Source organism: Dendrobates tinctorius, unplaced genomic scaffold, assembly GCF_039654945.1.
Source record: "Dendrobates tinctorius isolate UK_male_01 unplaced genomic scaffold, ASM3965494v1 ptg000056l, whole genome shotgun sequence".
NCBI lineage: Eukaryota > Metazoa > Chordata > Amphibia > Anura > Dendrobatidae > Dendrobates > Dendrobates tinctorius.
In genome coordinates, this window is record NW_027361724.1 from 5,943,569 (window position 1) to 5,964,254 (window position 20,686).

At 43.7% G+C, this 20,686-nt stretch overlaps 1 protein-coding gene across 6 annotated transcripts in view; it reads left to right on the forward strand.

Moving 5' to 3' along the window:
- The window catches only part of OSBPL6 (oxysterol binding protein like 6), a 327,603-nt gene that overhangs the window by 298,480 nt on the left and 8,437 nt on the right, over positions 1–20,686 (forward strand). For all 6 annotated transcript variants that reach the window (XM_073577451.1, XM_073577453.1, XM_073577449.1 and 3 more), the window contains 3 exons: positions 10,498–10,642; positions 16,412–16,556; positions 18,257–18,383. In XM_073577451.1, the coding sequence (XP_073433552.1) occupies positions 10,498–10,642; positions 16,412–16,556; positions 18,257–18,383 (417 nt within the window). The remainder of the gene's footprint in view (positions 1–10,497; positions 10,643–16,411; positions 16,557–18,256; positions 18,384–20,686) is intronic.

Genomic DNA, 20,686 nt, shown 5'->3' on the forward strand with positions numbered 1-20,686 from the left:
GAGGAAGCGCCGTCCGCGGGTCCTCCGGGGCTCAGCGTCCGAGCGGGCGCAGGAACAGCACGGCGGGGGTCCTGGGGCTCTGCCGTGGCTGCTGCGCCGCCCTCTCCCCCTCTGCCGGTGATTCCCTGCTCAGGAGCGTTGAGGGAGCGGCCGCTTCCGGGTCGCGCTCCTCTGACGTCACGCGCAGGGCACGCTGGGGAAGGGGCGTGCCCGCGTGACGTCGGAGGCGGCGCCGACAATCCAAGATGGCGGCGCCCATGGTGAAGAACGCCGATCGGTGGAGAGAGATCCCGGCGGTATGGCAGGGGGGGGAGGGGCTGTGGGGGTAACCGGAGGAGGCGGAGAGTGCAGTGGATCCCCCTTACATAAGGGGGATGACCACAGAAGACGCACTCATGCCCAAGGCTTCAGAATGGAAGTGGGGCAAGACGAGCAGCGTCAGCAGCGTCAGCAGCAGCGACAGCAGCAGCGTCAGCAGCAAGACCCCTCGCCAGATGCCAGGCCGAGCCACCAACATACCAGGAGCAGTCGCTCAAGTGGTGGGAGCGGCAGTCATAAGCGCAATCGGCATGACTCTGGGACGTCCAGGAGAAACGTCACGAGTGCATCTGAGGAGCCTCCGAGATCGGTACCCCTGATTGACAGCGGTGGTGAGTAATCTACGTGAATGTCACCCTTATGGTAATGGGGTTCCATTTTTTCTGTTTGATCACTAGGGGGCGAGGAAGGCCAGCAGCAAAACCAAAAATAGAGAATGCACCCTATGTAAAAACCCGCTGGCAGATCAGTGGCAGAAAGATCTCTGCGCTGACTGTATTAACAGGACTATACAGGAGGAAACCCCTGATTTGATGACTAGTCTGAAGGAGTTAATACATCAGGAGGTGAAAGGTTCCCTAAAGGCAGCCCTTAAAAAGAAAAGAAACCGTAGAAGGAGCTCCGATTCAGAGGCCTCGCCAAAGCAGAAGGGGCGGGATAGATCTTTGTCCCCCTCCACCTCCTCTTCCTCTACGCAGTCCTCAGAATCCTCCTCGGACAGCGATATAGGCGGCCGTCCATGTTTCCCAACGGAGGACGTAGAAAAACTGGTCAAGGCCATTAGAGCTACAATGGGCCTTAAAGAAGAAAAAACTCCCAAATCATTAGAGGATGTAATGTTTGGAGGACTGGAGGAAAAGCGAAAGCGTACCTTCCCTGTAAATGATAAAATAAAAGCGCTAATTGACAGGGAATGGAAAAAGACAGAGCGGTCAGGGGGCTTACCTTCCACATCAAAGAGGAGGTACCCCTTTGACCAGAAGGACTCAGAAACCTGGGAAAAAGTCCCAAAAATTGATGGGGCTGTAGCCAAATCCTCAAAAAAGGTATCCCTACCATTAGAAGATTCTGGCGTGTTGAAAGACCCGCTTGATAAGAAAGCAGATGGGTTTCTGAAGCACATCTGGGAAGCTTCAGCAGGGGGATTGAAGCCAGCAATAGCCGGTACCTGTACCGCTCGTGCCCTCATGGTCTGGCTGCAACAAATAGAGGACCAGATTAAGGATAGAGTTCCTAGAGACGAAATTCTAGCTAATCTAACATTGGTGCACGGAGCAGCGGCTTTCCTGGCCGATTCCTCTGCAGACTCCGCAAGATTGACAGCTAGAGCAGCAAGCCTGTCAAATGCGGCAAGACGAGCCCTGTGGCTTAAAGGGTGTCCCGGAGATTTACCCTCTAAGCACAAGTTATGTTCCATTCCATGCGATGGCCAATTCCTCTTCGGGAAAAAAGTAGAAGAGATTTTGGAGCATGCGGGGGATAGGAAGAAAAGCTTTCCCCGATTTCCGGGAGAACCTAAGAAGCAGCCCTTTCGGAGGAGGAGATTTAAAAGGGGTCGTCCCCCGGGAGATAGAAAAAGCTGGGACTTTAAAGAAAAAAGAGGATCGGGCTATATGTTTAAAGGGCCCTCCACTTCCTCCAAAAAATCTCCCCAATGACATGGGGCCGGAGGTAGGGGGAAGGCTTTCTCTCTTCCTTTCCGCCTGGGCAAATATCTCCCCCAGTACATGGGTCCTAAATATAATCAAGGACGGCTTAAAAATAAAATTCATCCGTCCGCCCAGGCATACCTTCATAATAACACCCAGAAGGAAAGCCCAAGAGCAACAGCTGGCCCTGGAGACGGAAGTCTTGGGACTAGTGAAAAAACAAGTCCTACAGGAAGTCCCAGCGCAAGAAGAAGGAAGGGGGTTCTACTCCCCCCCCTCTTCTTAATACAAAAACCAGACGGCTCTTGGAGAACCATTGTCAACCTGAGGAGACTCAATCAGTGGATAGACAATTGCTCCTTCAAAATGGAGTCAATCAACATGGCCGCAAAGATCCTGTTCCAGCATTGCCTCATGGCAGTGATAGACTTAAAAGATGCCTACTATCACATCCCAATCCATCGGGAGTATCAGAGATATTTGAGAGTAGCGCTCTATATCCAGGGGCAGGTGAGACACTACCAATACGCAGCCCTTCCGTTTGGCCTGTCTACAGCCCCCAGGGTATTCACCAAAGTGATGGCCGAAGTAATGTCTTTTCTGCGATCCAGGGACATAGTGATCGTCCCATACTTAGACGACTTTCTGGTAATAGGGAGGTCGGAATCCCACTGCACACTTCAAGTGAAGGAAGTAATAGCAACTCTAGTAGGACTAGGATGGATAGTAAACATCCCCAAGTCAAGGATAACCCCAGTAAAAGAGCAATCCTTCCTAGGGTTGATATTGGACTCCGAGCAACAACGCTGCCTCCTACCAGAGAGGAAAGTGACCAAGATAAGAGGCCTAGCTCGCACAGCAATACAAAGGCCAAATATGACACTGAGGAACGCAATGTCCCTTTTAGGCTCACTGACATCATGTATACCCGCAGTAACATGGGCGCAGTACCACTTAAGGCAACTACAGTGGGAAGTCCTGTCAGCGCAGAAACAATTAAAAGGGCATTTAGAAGGCAAACTATGTCTCTCAGTGGCTGTAAGAGATTCCCTGCTCTGGTGGACTGTAGAAAAGAATCTAACAGCTGGTGTCCCGTGGCAAAAACCAGTCGAGGACATCATTACGACAGACGCGAGTGCCACAGGGTGGGGAGCACACCTGAGATCCCATACAATACAGGGGACCTGGTCCTCACTAGAAAGCGATCAGAATTCAAATGTAAAAGAACTATGGGCAGTGGAAAAAGCCGTGAAACACTTCCTTCCCTTACTTCAGGGCCGCCACACCCGGGTCATGACGGACAATCAGGCAGTAGTAGCCTACATCAATCATCAGGGGGGAACGAGATCTCGGGGCCTCATGCAAATATCAGATCTACTCTTCCAGCTAGCAGAACAACATCTGTTATCCATCACAGCATTGCACATAAAGGGGGCAGAAAATATACAAGCAGACTTCCTGAGTCGCAGGCATCTAAGACAAGGGGAATGGTCCCTAAATCCCCGAGTCTTCCAACAAATAGTTCAGGCCTGGGGCAGACCAGAAATAGACCTGTTCGCTACCGCACACAACCGGAAGGTCAGGAAGTTCTGCTCGCTAAATCCAAGGGAAAACCCCTTCGCAGTAGATGCCCTACAAATACCCTGGAAGTTCATCCTGGCCTATGCATTTCCCCCGATAACAATGATCCCAGTAGTAGTCAGGAAAATCAGGGAGGATCAGGCAAGAATAATTCTTATAGCTCCTTTTTGGCCGAGAAGGCCTTGGTTCTCCCTTCTGAGGCTCATGTCAGTGACAGATCCATGGATACTACCAGAGATTCCAGACCTGCTTTCCCAGGGACCAGTGGTCCACTCTCAGGTGAAGGGCTTCCATCTAGCAGCCTGGAATTTGAGGGCGCTACTGAGTCGCCAGGGATTCTCTCCAGGGTTAGTCTCCACCCTGTTGAAAAGTAGGAAACCAATAACATCCCAAATCTACGGTAGAACGTGGAAAAAGTTCCTAGACTTCCTGGGGGAACCTTTAGGGGATGTAGCTCCAGTGGGACCTATCCTAGAGTTCTTACAGTCGGGGCTGCAACTGGGGTTAGCCACTAACACACTCAAAGTTCAAGTCTCCGCTTTGGGGGCCCTATATAACTGCAATTTAGCAGCCAATAGGTGGGTGTCCCGGTTCATTAAGTCCTGTGGCAGGTCAAGGCCGGTCATTATCCCAAAGATACCACCCTGGGACCTGAACCTAGTTTTGGAGGCTTTAACCAAAGATCCCTTCGAACCACTACTAGAGCTGTCACCAAAGCTACTTACACTTAAAACGGTCTTACTGGTAGCCTTAACGTCAGCCCGAAGAGTCAGCGACCTACAAGCTCTGTCTATATGTCCTCCTTATACACAGATCTTGGATGACCGAGTGGTTCTAAGACCAGACCCGGCCTATCTCCCCAAGGTAGTCCAAAAGTTTCATAGGACTCAGGAGATCTCCTTGCCGTCGTTCTGTAACAATCCCAGAAACCCGGGGGAGCAAAAGTTCCATACATTAGATGTAAGAAGAGCTATAATACAATATATGTCAATAACTAGTCAGTGGAGGAAAGATCAGTCCCTTTTTGTAGCCTTTCAGGGTACTAGAAAGGGGCACGGGGTAGCTAAAAGTACCATTGCCAGATGGATCAGGGAGGCCATTATGTTATCCTACTCCGCAAGTGGCGCTCCGGTTCCAGAAGGCATCAAGGCTCACTCTACCAGAGCCGTGGCTACCTCCTGGGCAGAGAAGGCTGAGGTATCTATTGAGCAAATTTGTAAAGCCGCTACTTGGTCCTCACCTTCCACCTTTTTTAAACACTACCGACTTGATCTGTCTTCCTCTACTGACCTAACCTTTGGTAGAAGGGTGCTGCAAGCGGTGGTCCCTCCCTAAGGTGTCTTATTCTACAAAAGTCTCTCATGTGTGCCGTCATGGGAGACGGGAAAACACCAAGGTTACTTACCGGTAGCCAGTTTTTCCGGAGCCCATGACGGCACCTGTATATTCCCCCCCTTTTCACTCCTTTGGTGTGCACTTTAGTTTGGGTGTTTTTTTTTAGTGAGATATAATGTGGTGATAGTTTTACCATGTGTACTAACCCGGGGGGCCTCTCATGCTCTGTAAACCAACTGAAGCGAGGGAGAGGTACCGCCCTTTTATCTTCAGTAGGGTTCCTGTCCTGACTGGGCGGATCCCCTCTCTCATGTGTGCCGTCATGGGCTCCGGAAAACCCGGCTACCGGTAAGTAACCTTGGTGTTTCACATCATATATTCAACACTACAGATTCGCAACACAAATTAACTAAACGATTACCCAAGTATTGATAGTATTTTATTTTCAACTCATTCAAGATTTTTTTTTTTTCCTTTCGGTGCAAAGATGAACAGATTTTTGGCAGTTCCAACTCTTGAACAGACCACGTAAAGTTGGCCATGAGAAAAGCATGGAGATTGCAAATCTATCCCTACTACTTTCAAGGACTGTCCCTGAGCATTGTTAATGGACATTGCAAATAGCAGTTGAACTGGAAACTGGAGGCATTTAAAATCAAAAAACAAATCAGATGGAATGAGTGGAATTCTTGGAATGAAAATGTCCTCTCCTTTGGCACATCCTGTTTCTGAGCTGTGTATCTAACCCTATCCTGTGTGATGTCTGCTGAGCTGTGTACCTAATCCTCTCCTGTGTGATACTTTCTGCTGAGCTGTGAATCTAATCCTATCGTGTGTTACTGACTGCTGAGCAGTGTATCTAATCCTATCCTGTGTAATACCGTCTGCTGAGCCGTGTATCTAACCCTATCCTGTGTGATACTGACTGCTGAGCCGTGTACCTAATCCTATCCTGTGATACTGATGAGCCGTGTATCTAATCCTATCCTGTGTGATACTGTCTGCTGAGCTGTGTATCTAATACTATTCTGTGTGATACTGTGTGCTGAGCCATGTGTCTAATCCTCTCCTGTGTGATACTGACTGCTGAGCTGTGTATCTAACCCTATCCTGTGTGATACTGACTGCTGAGCCGTGTACCTAATCCTATCCTGTGATACTGATGAGCCGTGTATCTAATCCTATCCTGTGTGATACTGTCTGCTGAGCTGTGTATCTAGTACTATTCTGTGTGATACTGTGTGCTGAGCCATGTGTCTAATCCTCTCCTGTGTGATACTGACTGCTGAGCTGTGTATCTAATCCTATCCTCTGTGATACTGACTGCTGAGCCGTGTATCTAATCCTATCCTCTGTGATACTGACTGCTGGGCAGTGTATCTAATCCTATCCTGTGTGATACAGTCTGCTGAGCCGTGTATCTAATCCTATTCTGTGTGATACTGTTTGCTGAGCTGTGTATCTAATCCTATCCTGTGTGATACTGTCTGCTGAGCCGTGTATATTCCTATCCTGTGTGATACTGACTGCTGAGCTGGGTATCTAATCCTATCCTGTGGGATATTGACTGCTGAGCTGTGTATCTAATCCTATCCTGTGTGATACTGGGCTCCCCCTGCAGTCTGTGTCAGAGAGTGGTCTGTGTTGGCACGGTAATAGTGTTATTTCGAGCTTTACAGAAGGACGATAACACCATAGAAATAAGAATAATAGGCCAAATTGTTTGGTGAATTGGAACGCGCGGGGTTAAAATTTCGCCTCACAACATAGCCTATGATGTTCTCGGGGTCCAGACATGTGACTGTGCAAAATTTTGTGGCTGTAGCTGGGACGGTGTAGATTCCAATCCTGGACATACATACATACATACATACATACACTTTTTCCCCATTATGTACCTATGGGCAAAATTGTTTGGTGAATTAAAATGCGTGGGGTTAAAATTTCACCTCACAACATAGCCTATGACGTTCTCGGGGTCCAGACATGTGACTGTGCAAAATTTTGTGGCTGTAGCTGGGACGGTGTAGATTCCAATCCTGGACATACACACACACACACATACATACATACATACATACACTTTTTCCCCATTATGTACCTAGGGGCAAAATTGTTTGGTGAATTAAAATGCGTGGGGTTAAAATTTCGCCTCACAACATAGCCTATGACGTTCTCGGGGTCCAGATGTGTGACTGTGCAAAATTTTGTGACTGTAGCTGGGACGGTGTAGATTCCAATCCTGGACATACATATATACATACACTTTTTCCCCATTATGTACCTAGGGGCAAAATTGTTTGGTGAATTAAAATGCGTGGGGTTAAAATTTCACTTCACAACATAGCCTATGACGCTCTCTGAGTCCAGACGTGTGACTGTGCAAAATTTTGTGGCTGTAGCTGCGACGGTCCAGATGCCAATCCTGGACATACACGCATACATACAAACATACGCACACACACACATTCAGCTTTATATATTAGACTAGCTGAAGAGCCCAGCGTTGCCAGGGCATAGTAACCAACTGTGGCTAGTTATAACAAATTATAATGATTATATTGCACATAAAAACATTTCACATCATATATTCAACACTACAGATTTGCAACACAAATTAACTAAACGATTACCCAAGTATTGATAGTATTTTATTTTCAACTCATTCAAGATTTTTGTTTTTTCCTTTCGTTGCAAAGTTGAACAGATTTTTGGCAGTTCCAACTCTTGAACAGACCACGTAAAGTTGACCATGAGAAAAGCAAAGAGATTGCAAATCTATCTCTACTACTTTCAAGGACTGTTCCTGAGCATTGTTAATGGACATTGCAAATAGCAGTTGAACTGGAGGCGTTTAAAATCAAAAAACAAATCAGATGGAATGAGTGGAATTTTTGGAATGAAAATGTCCTCTCCTTTGGCACATACTGTTTCTGAGCTGTGTATCTAACCCTATCCTGTGTGATAATGTCTGCTGAGCTGTGTACCTAATCCTCTCCTGTGTGATGCTGCCTGCTGAGGCACGTGTCTAATCCTATCATGTGTTACTGACTGCTCAGCCGTGTATCTAATCCTATCCTGTGTGGTACTGGGCTCCCCCTGCAGTCTGTGTCAGAGGGTGGTCTGAGTTGGCACGGTAATAAATTGTGTTATTTCCAGCTTTACAGAAGGACGATAACACCATAGAAATGATAAGAATAATAGGCCAAATTGTTTGGTGAATTGGAATGCGTGGGATTAAAATTTCACCTCACAACCTATGACGCTCTCGGGGTCCAGACGTGTGACTGTGCAAAATTTTGTGGCTGTAGCTGTGACGGTGCATATGCCAAACCCGGACATACACACATACGTACATACAAACATACACACACACACACATTCAGCTTTATATATTAGATATAATATATATTTTTTTTTTTGGCCTTTTGGAGGTCATGTCAACTTCAACTTGTTTAATTCTTCACAATAACAGTAATTTTGACCAGGGGTGTCCAAACTTTTACATACCACTGTATAACTTAAGGAGCATTTACACCCGTCAATTTTCCAGCATTAAACAACTGTTGATCGGTAAATGTTTACAGATCGGTGGTCATTTAATAGCTGGTTTACACAGGCCAACCCAGCTTCAGATTCCACTGAGCAATCAGTAAAAGTTTGTTCAGTGAGCGTAGGCTGCCATAGTTCTTGGTAGGTAGTTCCAGTCCTTGTTTAGATTCATCCGATGAGGTGGATCCTCTAAGCCTCAGGTCCAGGTGGGCACACATACCCTGGGTATAGGTGCAGGAAGCAAGGACTTGGCACAGTCGGGAAACTTGGGAGCAGCAGAATGGATGTAGTGGCACCCAGCAGGAATGGAAGCAGCTTAAAGCACAGCGTACGCAGAAGGTGGAGTACAAGCAAAAGTCTTGCGACTCAATCCTAAGAAAAACTTGTGTGTGTCCTAATGAGCCTTTAAATAGGATTAGGAAGATGATATCACAGAGTCACCCTTGGCAACCTGCAGAACCGATGTGGAGCACAGCATAGGACATGGACCGAGGTGAATAAAACAAATCACAGGATGCCTGGGGCACCTGGGACGGGTGTGTCAGTCCAGTTTACAAAGGACGATGTGTTGCCAAGAATGATGATCATTTCACCTAACGAACAAGCTCGTTCACGTTAATCGAGCAGTGTAAATGGACCTTTACTTGGCTCAGAGATTTAAAGATGCACCCGACCGAAGCCTTCTGTCAATGATAGCTTCGGCATAACCAACAATCCATTATAGAACTTTCCCAAAGAAGAATATAAGTTATTATACAAGATTCATTGTCCTTTTACACCATGCTTGCCAACTTTTCCAGCTGTTGTTCTGTGAGATAGATTCTTGGGCATCCAGCATCAATTTTAGCCATAGACATGATTAATTTAGAAACCACAACCCTTTCTGACCTGTTTCCCAGAACCCTAACACCCCGTTTCCTACCCTTGAATGTGCAATTGGATGTTAATAACAAAAAAACTTGGACACTCATGAAATTTTTATTGTCCGATATAGACCAATGAGGCAAATACCACCACCATACAAAAAGAAAAATAAAGGATGACTCAATTGAAAGACAGATTAACTTCCGCAACGTTTCGGCACGAACATGCCTTTTTCAAGCTGAATCTGCTGTAGAAGGGGGTCACAGGTAATGGGACCTAGTCTCCATTTATGCCTGTATGGTGTGGGGGCGCCGGCCATGAGTGCATTGAGCTTGAAAAAGGCATGTTCGTGCCATAACGTTGCGGAGGTTAATCTGTCATTCAATTGGGTCATCCTTTATTTTTCCTTTTTGGATGGTGGTGGTATTTGCCTCATTGGTCTGTATTGGACAATAAAAATGTAATTTGAGTACCCAAGCTTTTTTTGTTATTTTCTACTTTATACTTTGGAGCACCACCTCTCACCCCTTATATTACCTACAAGCAACTGGATGTTGTTGTTAGACGTGTGCAAGAAACGTACTGGAAATTAGATTTCCTGAGGCTTCGGCGGTGATGCCTGGGAGATTTACCAATTTTGTTTAGGAGGTCTCCCCTTTTTTTCCTCGAGCCTCCTGGATATTTCGGGAGAATCAGCAAATATGGCTTTCATTGTCTCACATAGATGAATGGGATAAGGTATGGTACCTAAACTGGAAATAATAATATTGGAAGTTACCAAGGTTTTCTGTAACAATTTAAAAGGGGTCATCTATGATTAGGAAACACGTTTACTCTTCTGTACCATCTTCAGTGCCCCCTCGTGTCCGTCAGAATACCTCTGGACTGCCCTATACCAGTGCCAGCAGAAGACACAGGTGGCCTCTATATAATCATCATGTGCTGATATCAGAAAGCAGAATTAGAATGACGCGAATATTATTAATAGACTTGGAAATGTTCATGGACATATATTCTATGCCCAAATTTGTCAGATTCTGAGCCTGGTCATAAAACAGTTTATTAGTAGGAATCTTGATTGGACATGCATAATTGCTCCTGTATTGGATTGTGTGACCAGAATCAAAACAATATAGTAATAATAATCGTTGTTTGTTATTGGTGGAATAGACCTTTGCTTTCTGGGCTTTATTTGTAGGTATGGAGATTGCTATGTCTGGAATAAAGTGACAACCTGCATACACAACATCCTCAGTGGTAGAAGATGGATTGAACATTACGGGGAGATCACCATTCGGAACACAAAGAGCAGCGCTTCTACATGTAAGATGACATTCATCAAGGTACGGAGGTTACTTCCCATGAAAGGGCTAAAATAATTCTACTCTACATCAGTCTGTAATGATACCGTATAACTGAAGGTGTTATCTATACAGTATATCTTAATAAATGTACATAGATCCCTATGGAATTACGTTATGTCAGTGTAGGAACAGCCATAGTCAGAACCACATCATGTTCCTATTGTTGAACAAAGAGGGGAAAAAAAAGTATTACAATGAGCTATATTTTTTCGGGCCTGGAACCTGAAACATCAGGTATCCTCCTCAGTGTCCACTACATAGGAAATAGGTGGATGGTTGAAATCTGCAAGAACAGGAACCTCTGTTACAGCGATGTCCTCCATATTGGAGGTGGGTCCAGAGTGGAATAACCTCTATTGTGAAAGCTATACAGTCATGAGCAAAAGTGTTGGCACCATTGAAATTGTTCCAGAAAATGATGTATTTCTCCCAGAAAATAATTGCAATTACACATGATTATTTCCTGTGTGTGTATTGGAACAACACAAAGAAGCATACAAAAAAGGCAAATTGGATATAATTTTTCACAAAACCCACAAATGAGCCGGATAAAATTGTTAGCACCTTCAACTTAATATTTTTTGCACACCCTTTGAAATAAATAACTGCAATTAGTTGCTTTCTGTAACCATAAACAAGCTTTTTACACCTGTCAACTGGAATTTTGGACCACTCCTCCTTTGCAAACTGTTCCAGGTTCTTCATGTTTGCCTTCTCCCAACAGCAATTTCACAATCTCTTCACAGCTGTTCAATGGGATCAAGATCCAGACCCATCATTGCTGGCCACTTCACTATCTAGCACTTTGTTTCCATCCATTTTTAGGTGCTTATTGAAGTATTTTTGGGGGTCATTGTCTTTCTGGAAGACCCATGACCTAGGATGCAAACCCAGCTTTCTGACACTGGGCACTACATTGCATCCCAAAACCTTTGTTAGTCTTCAGATTTCATGATGTCTTGCCCACAGTCATGGCACCCAGGGGCAGTATATCAACCCCAAAACATCTTTGAACCTCCACCATATTTGACTGTAAGTACTGTGTTCTTTTCTTTCTAGGCACCATTCAGTTTACAGTAAACAGTAGAATAATGTGCTTTATCAAAAAGCTCTATCTTGATCTCATCTGTCTACAAGATGCTTTTTTTTCCAGAAGGATTTTGGCTTGCGGAAGTGGGGTCCTCCTGGGTCTCCTGCCATAGCGTTTCATTTCAATCAAATGTCGATGGATATTTCGCAGAGATACTGATGCACCCTGAGTATGCCGGACAGCTTGAATTTCTTTGGAACTTGATTGGGGCTGCTTATCCACCATCTGGACTATCCTGTGTTGCAACCTTTCATTGATTTTTCTCTGCTATCCACATCCAGGGAGGTTAGTTACAGTGATATAGGTTATAAACTTCCTGATTGTGTTGAGCACCGTGGACAAAGGAACATCAAGATCTCTGGAGATGGACTTGAGATTGTTGATATTTTTCAACCATTTTGGTTCTCAAGTCCTCAGATAGTTCTCTTCTCCATGGTTAGTGTGGCACACACAATGCAAAGATTGAGTCAACATCTCCCCTTTTCATCTTGTTTCAGGAGTGATTTTCAAATTGTCCACACTAGTTTCTTGCCACAGATGAGTTTGAACGAGCATCACATGCTTGAAACAAGGTTGTTTACCCACAGTTTTGGAAAAATGTCAGCAATTTTGTCCAGACCTTTTTTGGGGTTTTGTGTGAAATTATATCCAATTTTCCTCTTTTTCAGTCATGACTGTATATGCACTGGTAGGGCAAATGAACAGAGGTTGTCTTTAAGAAACAAACTGTTTAAGTTTCATATTGAGAGAATAAATCCAGTGAATCTGCTCAGTGGTTTCCAGACAGCGAACATTTTTACCAATTCTGACTCACTGAAATCTAGCACTTGTTTACCTAGCAAAGACTTCACTAAAATGAGGAGCCCACACTGATGAAGCCCACAATACATAATTATTTTGAAGTTAAAGATGACCTATCACTTGCTCAAAAAATGAATTAAATCCATTTAAAAATCCCTGAGCTCCCCTAATTCTGCTGCTTTTCCTTCCATTTTAAGCTGTACCACTCCATTGCAGAGATTTTCACATTTGTTTCTTTTGGAGCACAGTATGTGAAATCTCTGCTTGCAGTCCAATTGGGTGTTTCTTCAGAACCTTCTCTGGGGGGCGGGCATTTTCACTCCTCCCTCCAAGTTAATGCCTAGCTGTGATTGGCAGAAGGCCCTGAGACTGCTAGACTGCTGAGCTGTGATAGGCAGCATCTGGGAGTGAGGGGTGAAAGCAGACACCCCCAGAAAAGAGGGAAGGAAAGAAGCCTATAATTCAAAAAAACGTAATTCCAATATACATAAGAGGACACAGATAAAGCTTAATATAGTTTATAAGAGTTTCTTCAATTTAATCAAACATCAGACAAAATGCATATATACACAATAAATAGTTTGAGATGCTCAGCGATACAATAAAAATAGTATTTAAAAGTTAATGGTGAAATAAAGTAACATTGAAAGCAATGGAAGGCCGATGAGCGACACAAAATACCGAAAATAAGCAACAAGAGTAGCCACCACATGAAGCAATACTTCCAAGGAATAATGACAAACGGGCACGTATAGGTGTGTATATATATGTGTGTGTATAGGTGTATATACAGTGGGGCAAAAAAGTATTTAGTCAGTCAGCAATAGTGCAAGTTCCACCACTTAAAAAGATGAGAGGCGTCTGTAATTTACATCATAGGTAGACCTCAACTATGGGAGACAAACTGAGAAAAAAAAATCCAGAAAATCACATTGTCTGTTTTTTTTTCATTTTATTTGCATATTATGGTGGAAAATAAGTATTTGGTCAGAAACAAGCAATCAAGATTTCTGGCTCTCACAGACCTGTAACTTCTTCTTTAATAGTCTCCTCTTTCCTCCACTCATTACCTGTAGTAATGGCACCTGTTTAAACTTATCAGTATAAAAAGACACCTGTGCACACCCTCAAACAGTCTGACTCCAAACTCCACTATGGTGAAGACCAAAGAGCTGTCAAAGGACACCAGAAACAAAATTGTAGCCCTGCACCAGGCTGGGAAGACGGAATCTGCAATAGCCAACCAGCTTGGAGTGAAGAAATCAACTGTGGGAGCAATAACTAGAAAATGGAAGACATACAAGACCACTGATAATCTCCCTCGATCTGGTGCTCCACGCAAAATCCCACCCCGTGGGGTCAGAATGATCACAAGAACGGTGAGCAAAAATCCCAGAACCATGCGGGGGGACCTAGTGAATGAACTGCAGAGAGCTGGGACCAATGTAACAAGGCCTACCATAAGTAACACACTACGCCACCATGGACTCAGATCCTGCAGTGCCAGACGTGTCCCACTGCTTAAGCCTGTACATGTCCGGGCCCGTCTGAAGTTTGCTAGAGAGCATTTGGATGATCCAGAGGAGTTTTGGGAGAATGTCCTATGGTCTGATGAAACCAAACTGGAACTGTTTGGTAGAAACACAACTTGTCGTGTTTGGAGGAAAAAGAATACTGAGTTGCATCCATCAAACACCATACCTACTGTAAAGCATGGTGGTGGAAACATCATGCTTTGGGGCTGTTTCTCTGCAAAGGGGCCAGGACGACTGATCCGGGTACATGAAAGAATGAATGGGGCCATGTATCGTGAGATTTTGAGTGCAAACCTCCTTCCATCAGCAAGGGCATTGAAGATGAAACGTGGCTGGGTCTTTCAACATGACAATGATCCAAAGCACACCGCCAGGGCAACGAAGGAGTGGCTTTGTAAGAAGCATTTCAAGGTCCTGGAGTGGCCTAGCCAGTCTCCAGATCTCAACCCTATAGAAAACCTTTGGAGGGAGTTGAAAGTCCGTGTTGCCAAGCGAAAAGCCAAAAACATCACTGCTCTAGAGGAGATCTGCATGGAGGAATGGGCCAACATACCAACAACAGTGTGTGGCAACCTTGTGAAGACTTACAGAAAACGTTTGACCTCTGTCATTGCCAACAAAGGATATATAACAAAGTATTGAGATGAAATTTTGTTTCTGACCAAATACTTATTTTCCACCATAATATGCAAATAAAATGAAAAAAAAACAGACAATGTGATTTTCTGGATTTTTTTTTCTCAGTTTGTCTCCCATAGTTGAGGTCTACCCATGATGTAAATTACAGACGCCTCTCATCTTTTTAAGTGGTGGAACTTGCACTATTGCTGACTGACTAAATACTTTTTGCCCCACTGTATGTGTGTGTGTGTATGTGTGTGTGTGTGTATATATATATATATATATATATATATATATATATATATATATATATATATATATATATATATATATATATGCCTATGCGTGCCCATTTATCATTATTCCTGGGCAGTATTGCTCCATCTGGTAGCTATCCTTGTTGTTGCTTGTTTTCGGTATTTTGTGTCGCTCATTGGCTTTCTCTTGTTTTCTTAATCTTACTATTAACTTTTAAATTCTATTTTATTGTGCATTGTATATTGTATATGTACACACAATATATAAATATATGTATAATCAATAGTGAAAAAGAAAATAATGATACATTATAATCAGACATAACCAAATGAATTATAGACTGTGTAGACACCAGCCTCCACCTCAGACCCCGATGTGTGTTTCGACCCTACTTCTGGAGGTCCCCAGAAATACTCTGAAGAAAGGCCAAGCAGAGATTTCAAATACTGTGCTCCAAAAGCAACAAATGAGAATATCTCTGCAAATGAGCAACGCAGCCCAAAATAGAAAAAAAAATCAGAATCCGGGGAGCTTGGAGATTTTTTTTTTTTTTACAAGGTATTTAATTTTTTGTTTGTTTTTGCGCAAGTGAGAGGTCATCTTTAAGTGATCAGGTATAAATTAGAACAGTGTGAATTAGGAAAAGCAGAGAATCAGATACTCCAGATTTATTAAGAGGAGCACTCCCCCTAATGAAAAAGGTGCGTCTGACAAGTGGCATGCACCTATGTGGGCCACTCCACTAATCTTACTCCAGTCACTAACTTGAGTAAGGGTATCGTTACATATAGCGATGCACCAGCGATCCCGACAACGATATGGATCGCTGGTGCATCGCTAAATGGTAGCTAGTGAGCTGCCACACAGGCAGATCTCACCAGCGACATAGCAGGGGTCGGGAGGTCGCTACTTACCTGTTAGACGCGGCGATCCTGACGTTCTCCCGCCCGCGTCCATGCGTCGGTCGTCGTCACAGCAGGAAGCGCCGCAGGAAGCTGACGACGAGAAATGATCCAGGACCTTCTCGCGCGATCAGCGATAACCAGTGGGGGAGCCGGTCGGAGGTAAGTATCACATGTAGCGATATCGCTAGCAATATCGCTGCTACGTCACAAAATCGGTGACTTTACAGCGATATTGCTAGCGATATCACAATGTGTAACGGGGGCTTAAGATTTCTGGTGTAAGTTAGATCCCATCTTGTGAAGAATTAGAGGAGCTGTGGTTTCACTCCCCCATGCTGCCCCAGCTCTGAGCATTTTGGCGGAGCTGGGTGAAACCGTTGTGAAAGCGACAAAAGTCACAACATTTTTGCACAGCTAAAAGCGTTGCGCAAAAATGTTGTGTTTTTTTTAAATCAAATTATGGTAGTAGAATTATGTAGTAATCACTTTTAAGTCTGTATTTTCTGCAATATATGACAAGTTTTTGTTCTCTACTAAGGGAAATTATTGGAGCTCCAGTGTAAATGAGATTCATGGAGTGGTGATGGATCAAGAAGGAAAGGTTGTGCATCGACTTTTTGGGAAGTGGCATGAGGCCTTGTATCGTGGTGATGCCCCAGCAGCAAAATGCATATGGAGACCAGGTATAACTAAACCACTAATGGAATTGTATTAATGTTTGATAGCATTGATGGTGTGTATCTATAACTTATAACCCTGTCCTTGTGAAGACTGAAGACTGAGCAGCTTTTACTGATGTCACCTCCATGTTTGCACTCAAAGCTCAGCCACAAGCTGCGCTTCTTAAAGGATCATCGTTTCTATATACTGCAAAGCCAAAGTATTGCAGTACATAGAAAAAGAATCAAAATCCCTAAGATGACAAAAAAATAAAGTAAAAATAAACAGAATTAAAAAGGAAAAAAAATATATTTAAAAGTTTGAATCGTCCTGGTTCTCCCGGTTCGAAAATACAACCAATAAACATAATTGATATTGTGGCGTCTTTGAGAAAAATTTGATAGATAAAAATGAATTAACATGTACTGATGATGCTGTAAAGAGAAAGTGTTTTCATCAACACACCTTTACCCAAAACAGAACCGCGTAAAAAATTTTGAAAAAAAAACTAGCAAACTGTGGCAGAATTAAGTTATTGCAAAATTGAATGTTGTTTTTCAAAACTTAATGCTAATCCTGTCCTAAAAAAAAAATAAACAAGCCCTCATATGGTTATGTTAGCGAAAAAATTAAGAGTTAAGGCCCTTAGAAGAATGGAAAAGGAAAGAAGTGTTTACATTCCATGTTTGCATTGCTTCAATTTCTGTGAAATTCCCAAAAGGTTGAGAAACTTACTGATACTATTTTGAATATTTTAAGGGGTGCACTCTTTAAAATGTTTTTTTATTTGTGATGAGCGTCTAATATATAGTTCCCTCACAGCCCTTGAGTGCCTTAAAGATATCTCTGAAAGTTTCATGAAAATGCTAAAAAATTGCTTCCAAATTGTCAAAATTCCCGTAAAACTACATAAAGGTATGACAAAAATCATATCCGCATAAGAGACCTATGGTAAATACTGAATATTAACTACTTGTGTGTGATATGACTGTCTGTTGGAGGCAGAAGCATTAAAAGATATTTTTTTTTTAATAAACTGAAAACATCGCTACATTTATCATTAACATAAAGTACAATGTGTCACAAAAATTCCTGCTCATAGGCATTTTTAGGCTGACGCTACATGACTACTTTAGCCGTGACACAGGTCCTGCTATTTGCCACTGTGTAATACAGGTGAGTTGGGTGGCACTGCAACACGTAGGGTACTGCAATCACTGCAAGGAAATGTGACTGGCCCCATCGTTTTGTTTTACTCTACGGGTCGCAATGTTACCCCATTCACCTGCGTTATCCTGAGATGTAGCAGCACATTGTCGTTGGGTTTTTTTTTTTTAATTAGAACTCGGTGATAACCGATGAGCCTTGTAGTTGTTACGCCCGTTAATGAAAACTTGTTATTGTCTTAGAAAATTACAGGTTTGCTTTGATTTTTTTCAGGTCTCAAAATATCAAACAGGTTAACGGTAAAACTCCAGCTGAGAATAGCTGGAAACAAAGATCGGAATATCGGCAACAATAGTCTTGTCCATGTGCTATTTCACATTCGCTTGATTAGGACACAGCAACGTTTCTGTAAAAAAACGAAAAACAAATCTTATTTGTAACCTTAAGCAGTTCGTTTTATTTCTGGACCTGTCTAAATTCCAGATAGAAATGATACTGGTCAGCTACGGTATGACGTTAGTGATGTGTAAAATATGTTTTTTCTACTTTTTCCAAGGTTCCATGCCAACCAATTATGAACTCTATTACGGCTTCACAAGATTTGCCATTGAGCTGAATGATCTGGATCCAGTGATGAAGGAATACCTTCCAAAGACCGATGCAAGATTCAGGCCGGATCAGAGGCAATCATTTGTTATACTTACTCTACTATAAAGTTTGGATTTTTCTTTTAAGTTGGTCACAAATTGTAATCTAAAGGTACTGTCACGCACTAGCGATCCCGACCAGCGATATGACCCGGTCAGGATCGCTGGTGCATCGCTAAGTGGTCGCTAGTGAGCTGCCACACAGGCCGATCTCACCAGCGACATCGCAGGGATCGGGGCTGCTACTTACCTGTCAGACGAGGCGATCCTGACGTCCTCCCGCCCGCGTCCACGCGTCGCTCGTCTCCACAGCAGGAAGTCCCAGCAGGAAGCTGACGACGAGAAACGGTCCAGGACGTTCTTGTGCGATCAGCGATAACCAGCGGGGGAGCCGGTCGGAGGTAAGTATCACACATAGCGATATCGCTAGCAATATCGCTATAACGTCACAAAAACCAGTGACATTATAGCTATTGCTAGCGATATCGCTTAGTGTGACAGGCCCTTAACTCATAGGTGAACTAAAATACTGAACATTAAACTAATACTGATACTAGGTTGGGGCAAAAAAACTATCTAGAAACATAACTTTGTGGCTGTTTAGTGGTTTAATTACAAGAAACAAACTTTTATCATATGTGCAAATGAGGTCTCAAGTGCGTATTGATAAGTCCTTATCTCAGCCTATGCCAAATCACCTCCTGCCCTGCACCCTCCCCCCCTTTGTCTCTGAGAGTCTGACAACTTTTTGGGCTCCGGACTGCTCACTGGACACTTGAATCCTTCTAATATATATGTATATGTATGAGATAAGCTTATTTTCCCTGCAATTAGATCTCTCAACAACTATAAAGATTTCTTCGCATGTCTGTTCTAATCCATTATCCGGTGTTATTAGTTCAGTAGGGTGTACCAGGCTGCATTTAAAAGAATTGTTATACTTTGTCAAATAATCTCCCTTGCTGTTGAAAATTCACCAATAAAAATGTTAAATTAATACAATCTGTTTTGCTTGCCATCGTAGTGTTTTGTTTTTTATCTCTGAGGGCCTTGACTGTTTGTTTCTAGCTTTAAAGGATACTAAACTTAACTACTTCTGGAGTGCCCATAGACTATAAATGTCTTGGCGGTCCACATTTTACTCTGCAGTGACGTTCTAAAATGTCAATGCAGAGTAAGGCCCCCGTCACACATAGCGACGCACCAGCGATCCTGACGATGATATGACCTTATCAGGATCGCTGGTGTGTCGCTACATGATCGCTGGTGAGCTGCCAAACAGGCAGATCTCAGCAGCGATCAGGACAGCGACGACGTGGGTAACAAGCGCACACGTCGCTTAGTTACCCGCTGTGTACCTTAGATACCAGCGTGCTGTTGCAGGGAGCTGGTATCCAAGGTAAACAGCAGGTTTCTAAGTGCCGCACGGCGCTTAGAAACCAGCTGTTTACCTTAGATACCAGCACGCTGGTATCTTATGTACACAGCGGGTAACTAAGCGCCGCGCGGCGCTTAGAAACCCGCGGTTTACCTTGGATACCAGCTCGCTGATCGCTGGTCTCCCGCCTGCCACACACAGCGATGCGTGCTGACCAGCGGGAGACCAACGATCAAAAAAATGTCCAGGGCTTTCCAGAACGATCAGCGATACCCGGCGGGGGGGGGGGGCGGTCGCTGATGCCTGTCACACACAGCGAGATCGCTGGTGAGATCGCTGTTGCGTCACAAAACTTGTGACTCGGCAGCTTTGCGATCTCGCTGTGTGTGACGGGGGCTTAAGGAGCTTCCACTAAATTGTGTAGGTGTGGGGTGGGGAGCCAGCTGTCAGACACAGACAGACTCTTCACAGATAAGGTAATTATGATTTATTACCATGTTTACCTTCTCCATCACTGAGTACACAACACTGACCCAGTGCTTGTGTATACAGATTAGGAAGCACTGACAGTGCCTCATCCTCTTTACCCAGTGATCATGTGATTGCTGGGTATACGGAGGGAGCAGGACTGCCAGGATCTTGGGAGATTCAGTTAGCTTTGCTATGCAGCCAAGAGAAATAAGACGACTTTCTCTTGTAACTATATAGTTGTAACTACATTAACAAATCAGCAATACAAATATATTAGAAATTACTCAAGCCCATATAGCTTAAAAAAAAAAAAAAAAGTGAGAGGCGGCAAAAAGTGTTTTGAATATCAAAGCGAGAACTTTTTTTAGAGTCAGTAAAAAACACGTAAGAGTATGATAGAATTCAAAATTGTGCCTGGTCAGTAACGGGATTATATGGACCAGTCCTGAAGTAGTTTAAGTACATCTAATTTGGATTTCCTTTTGGATTT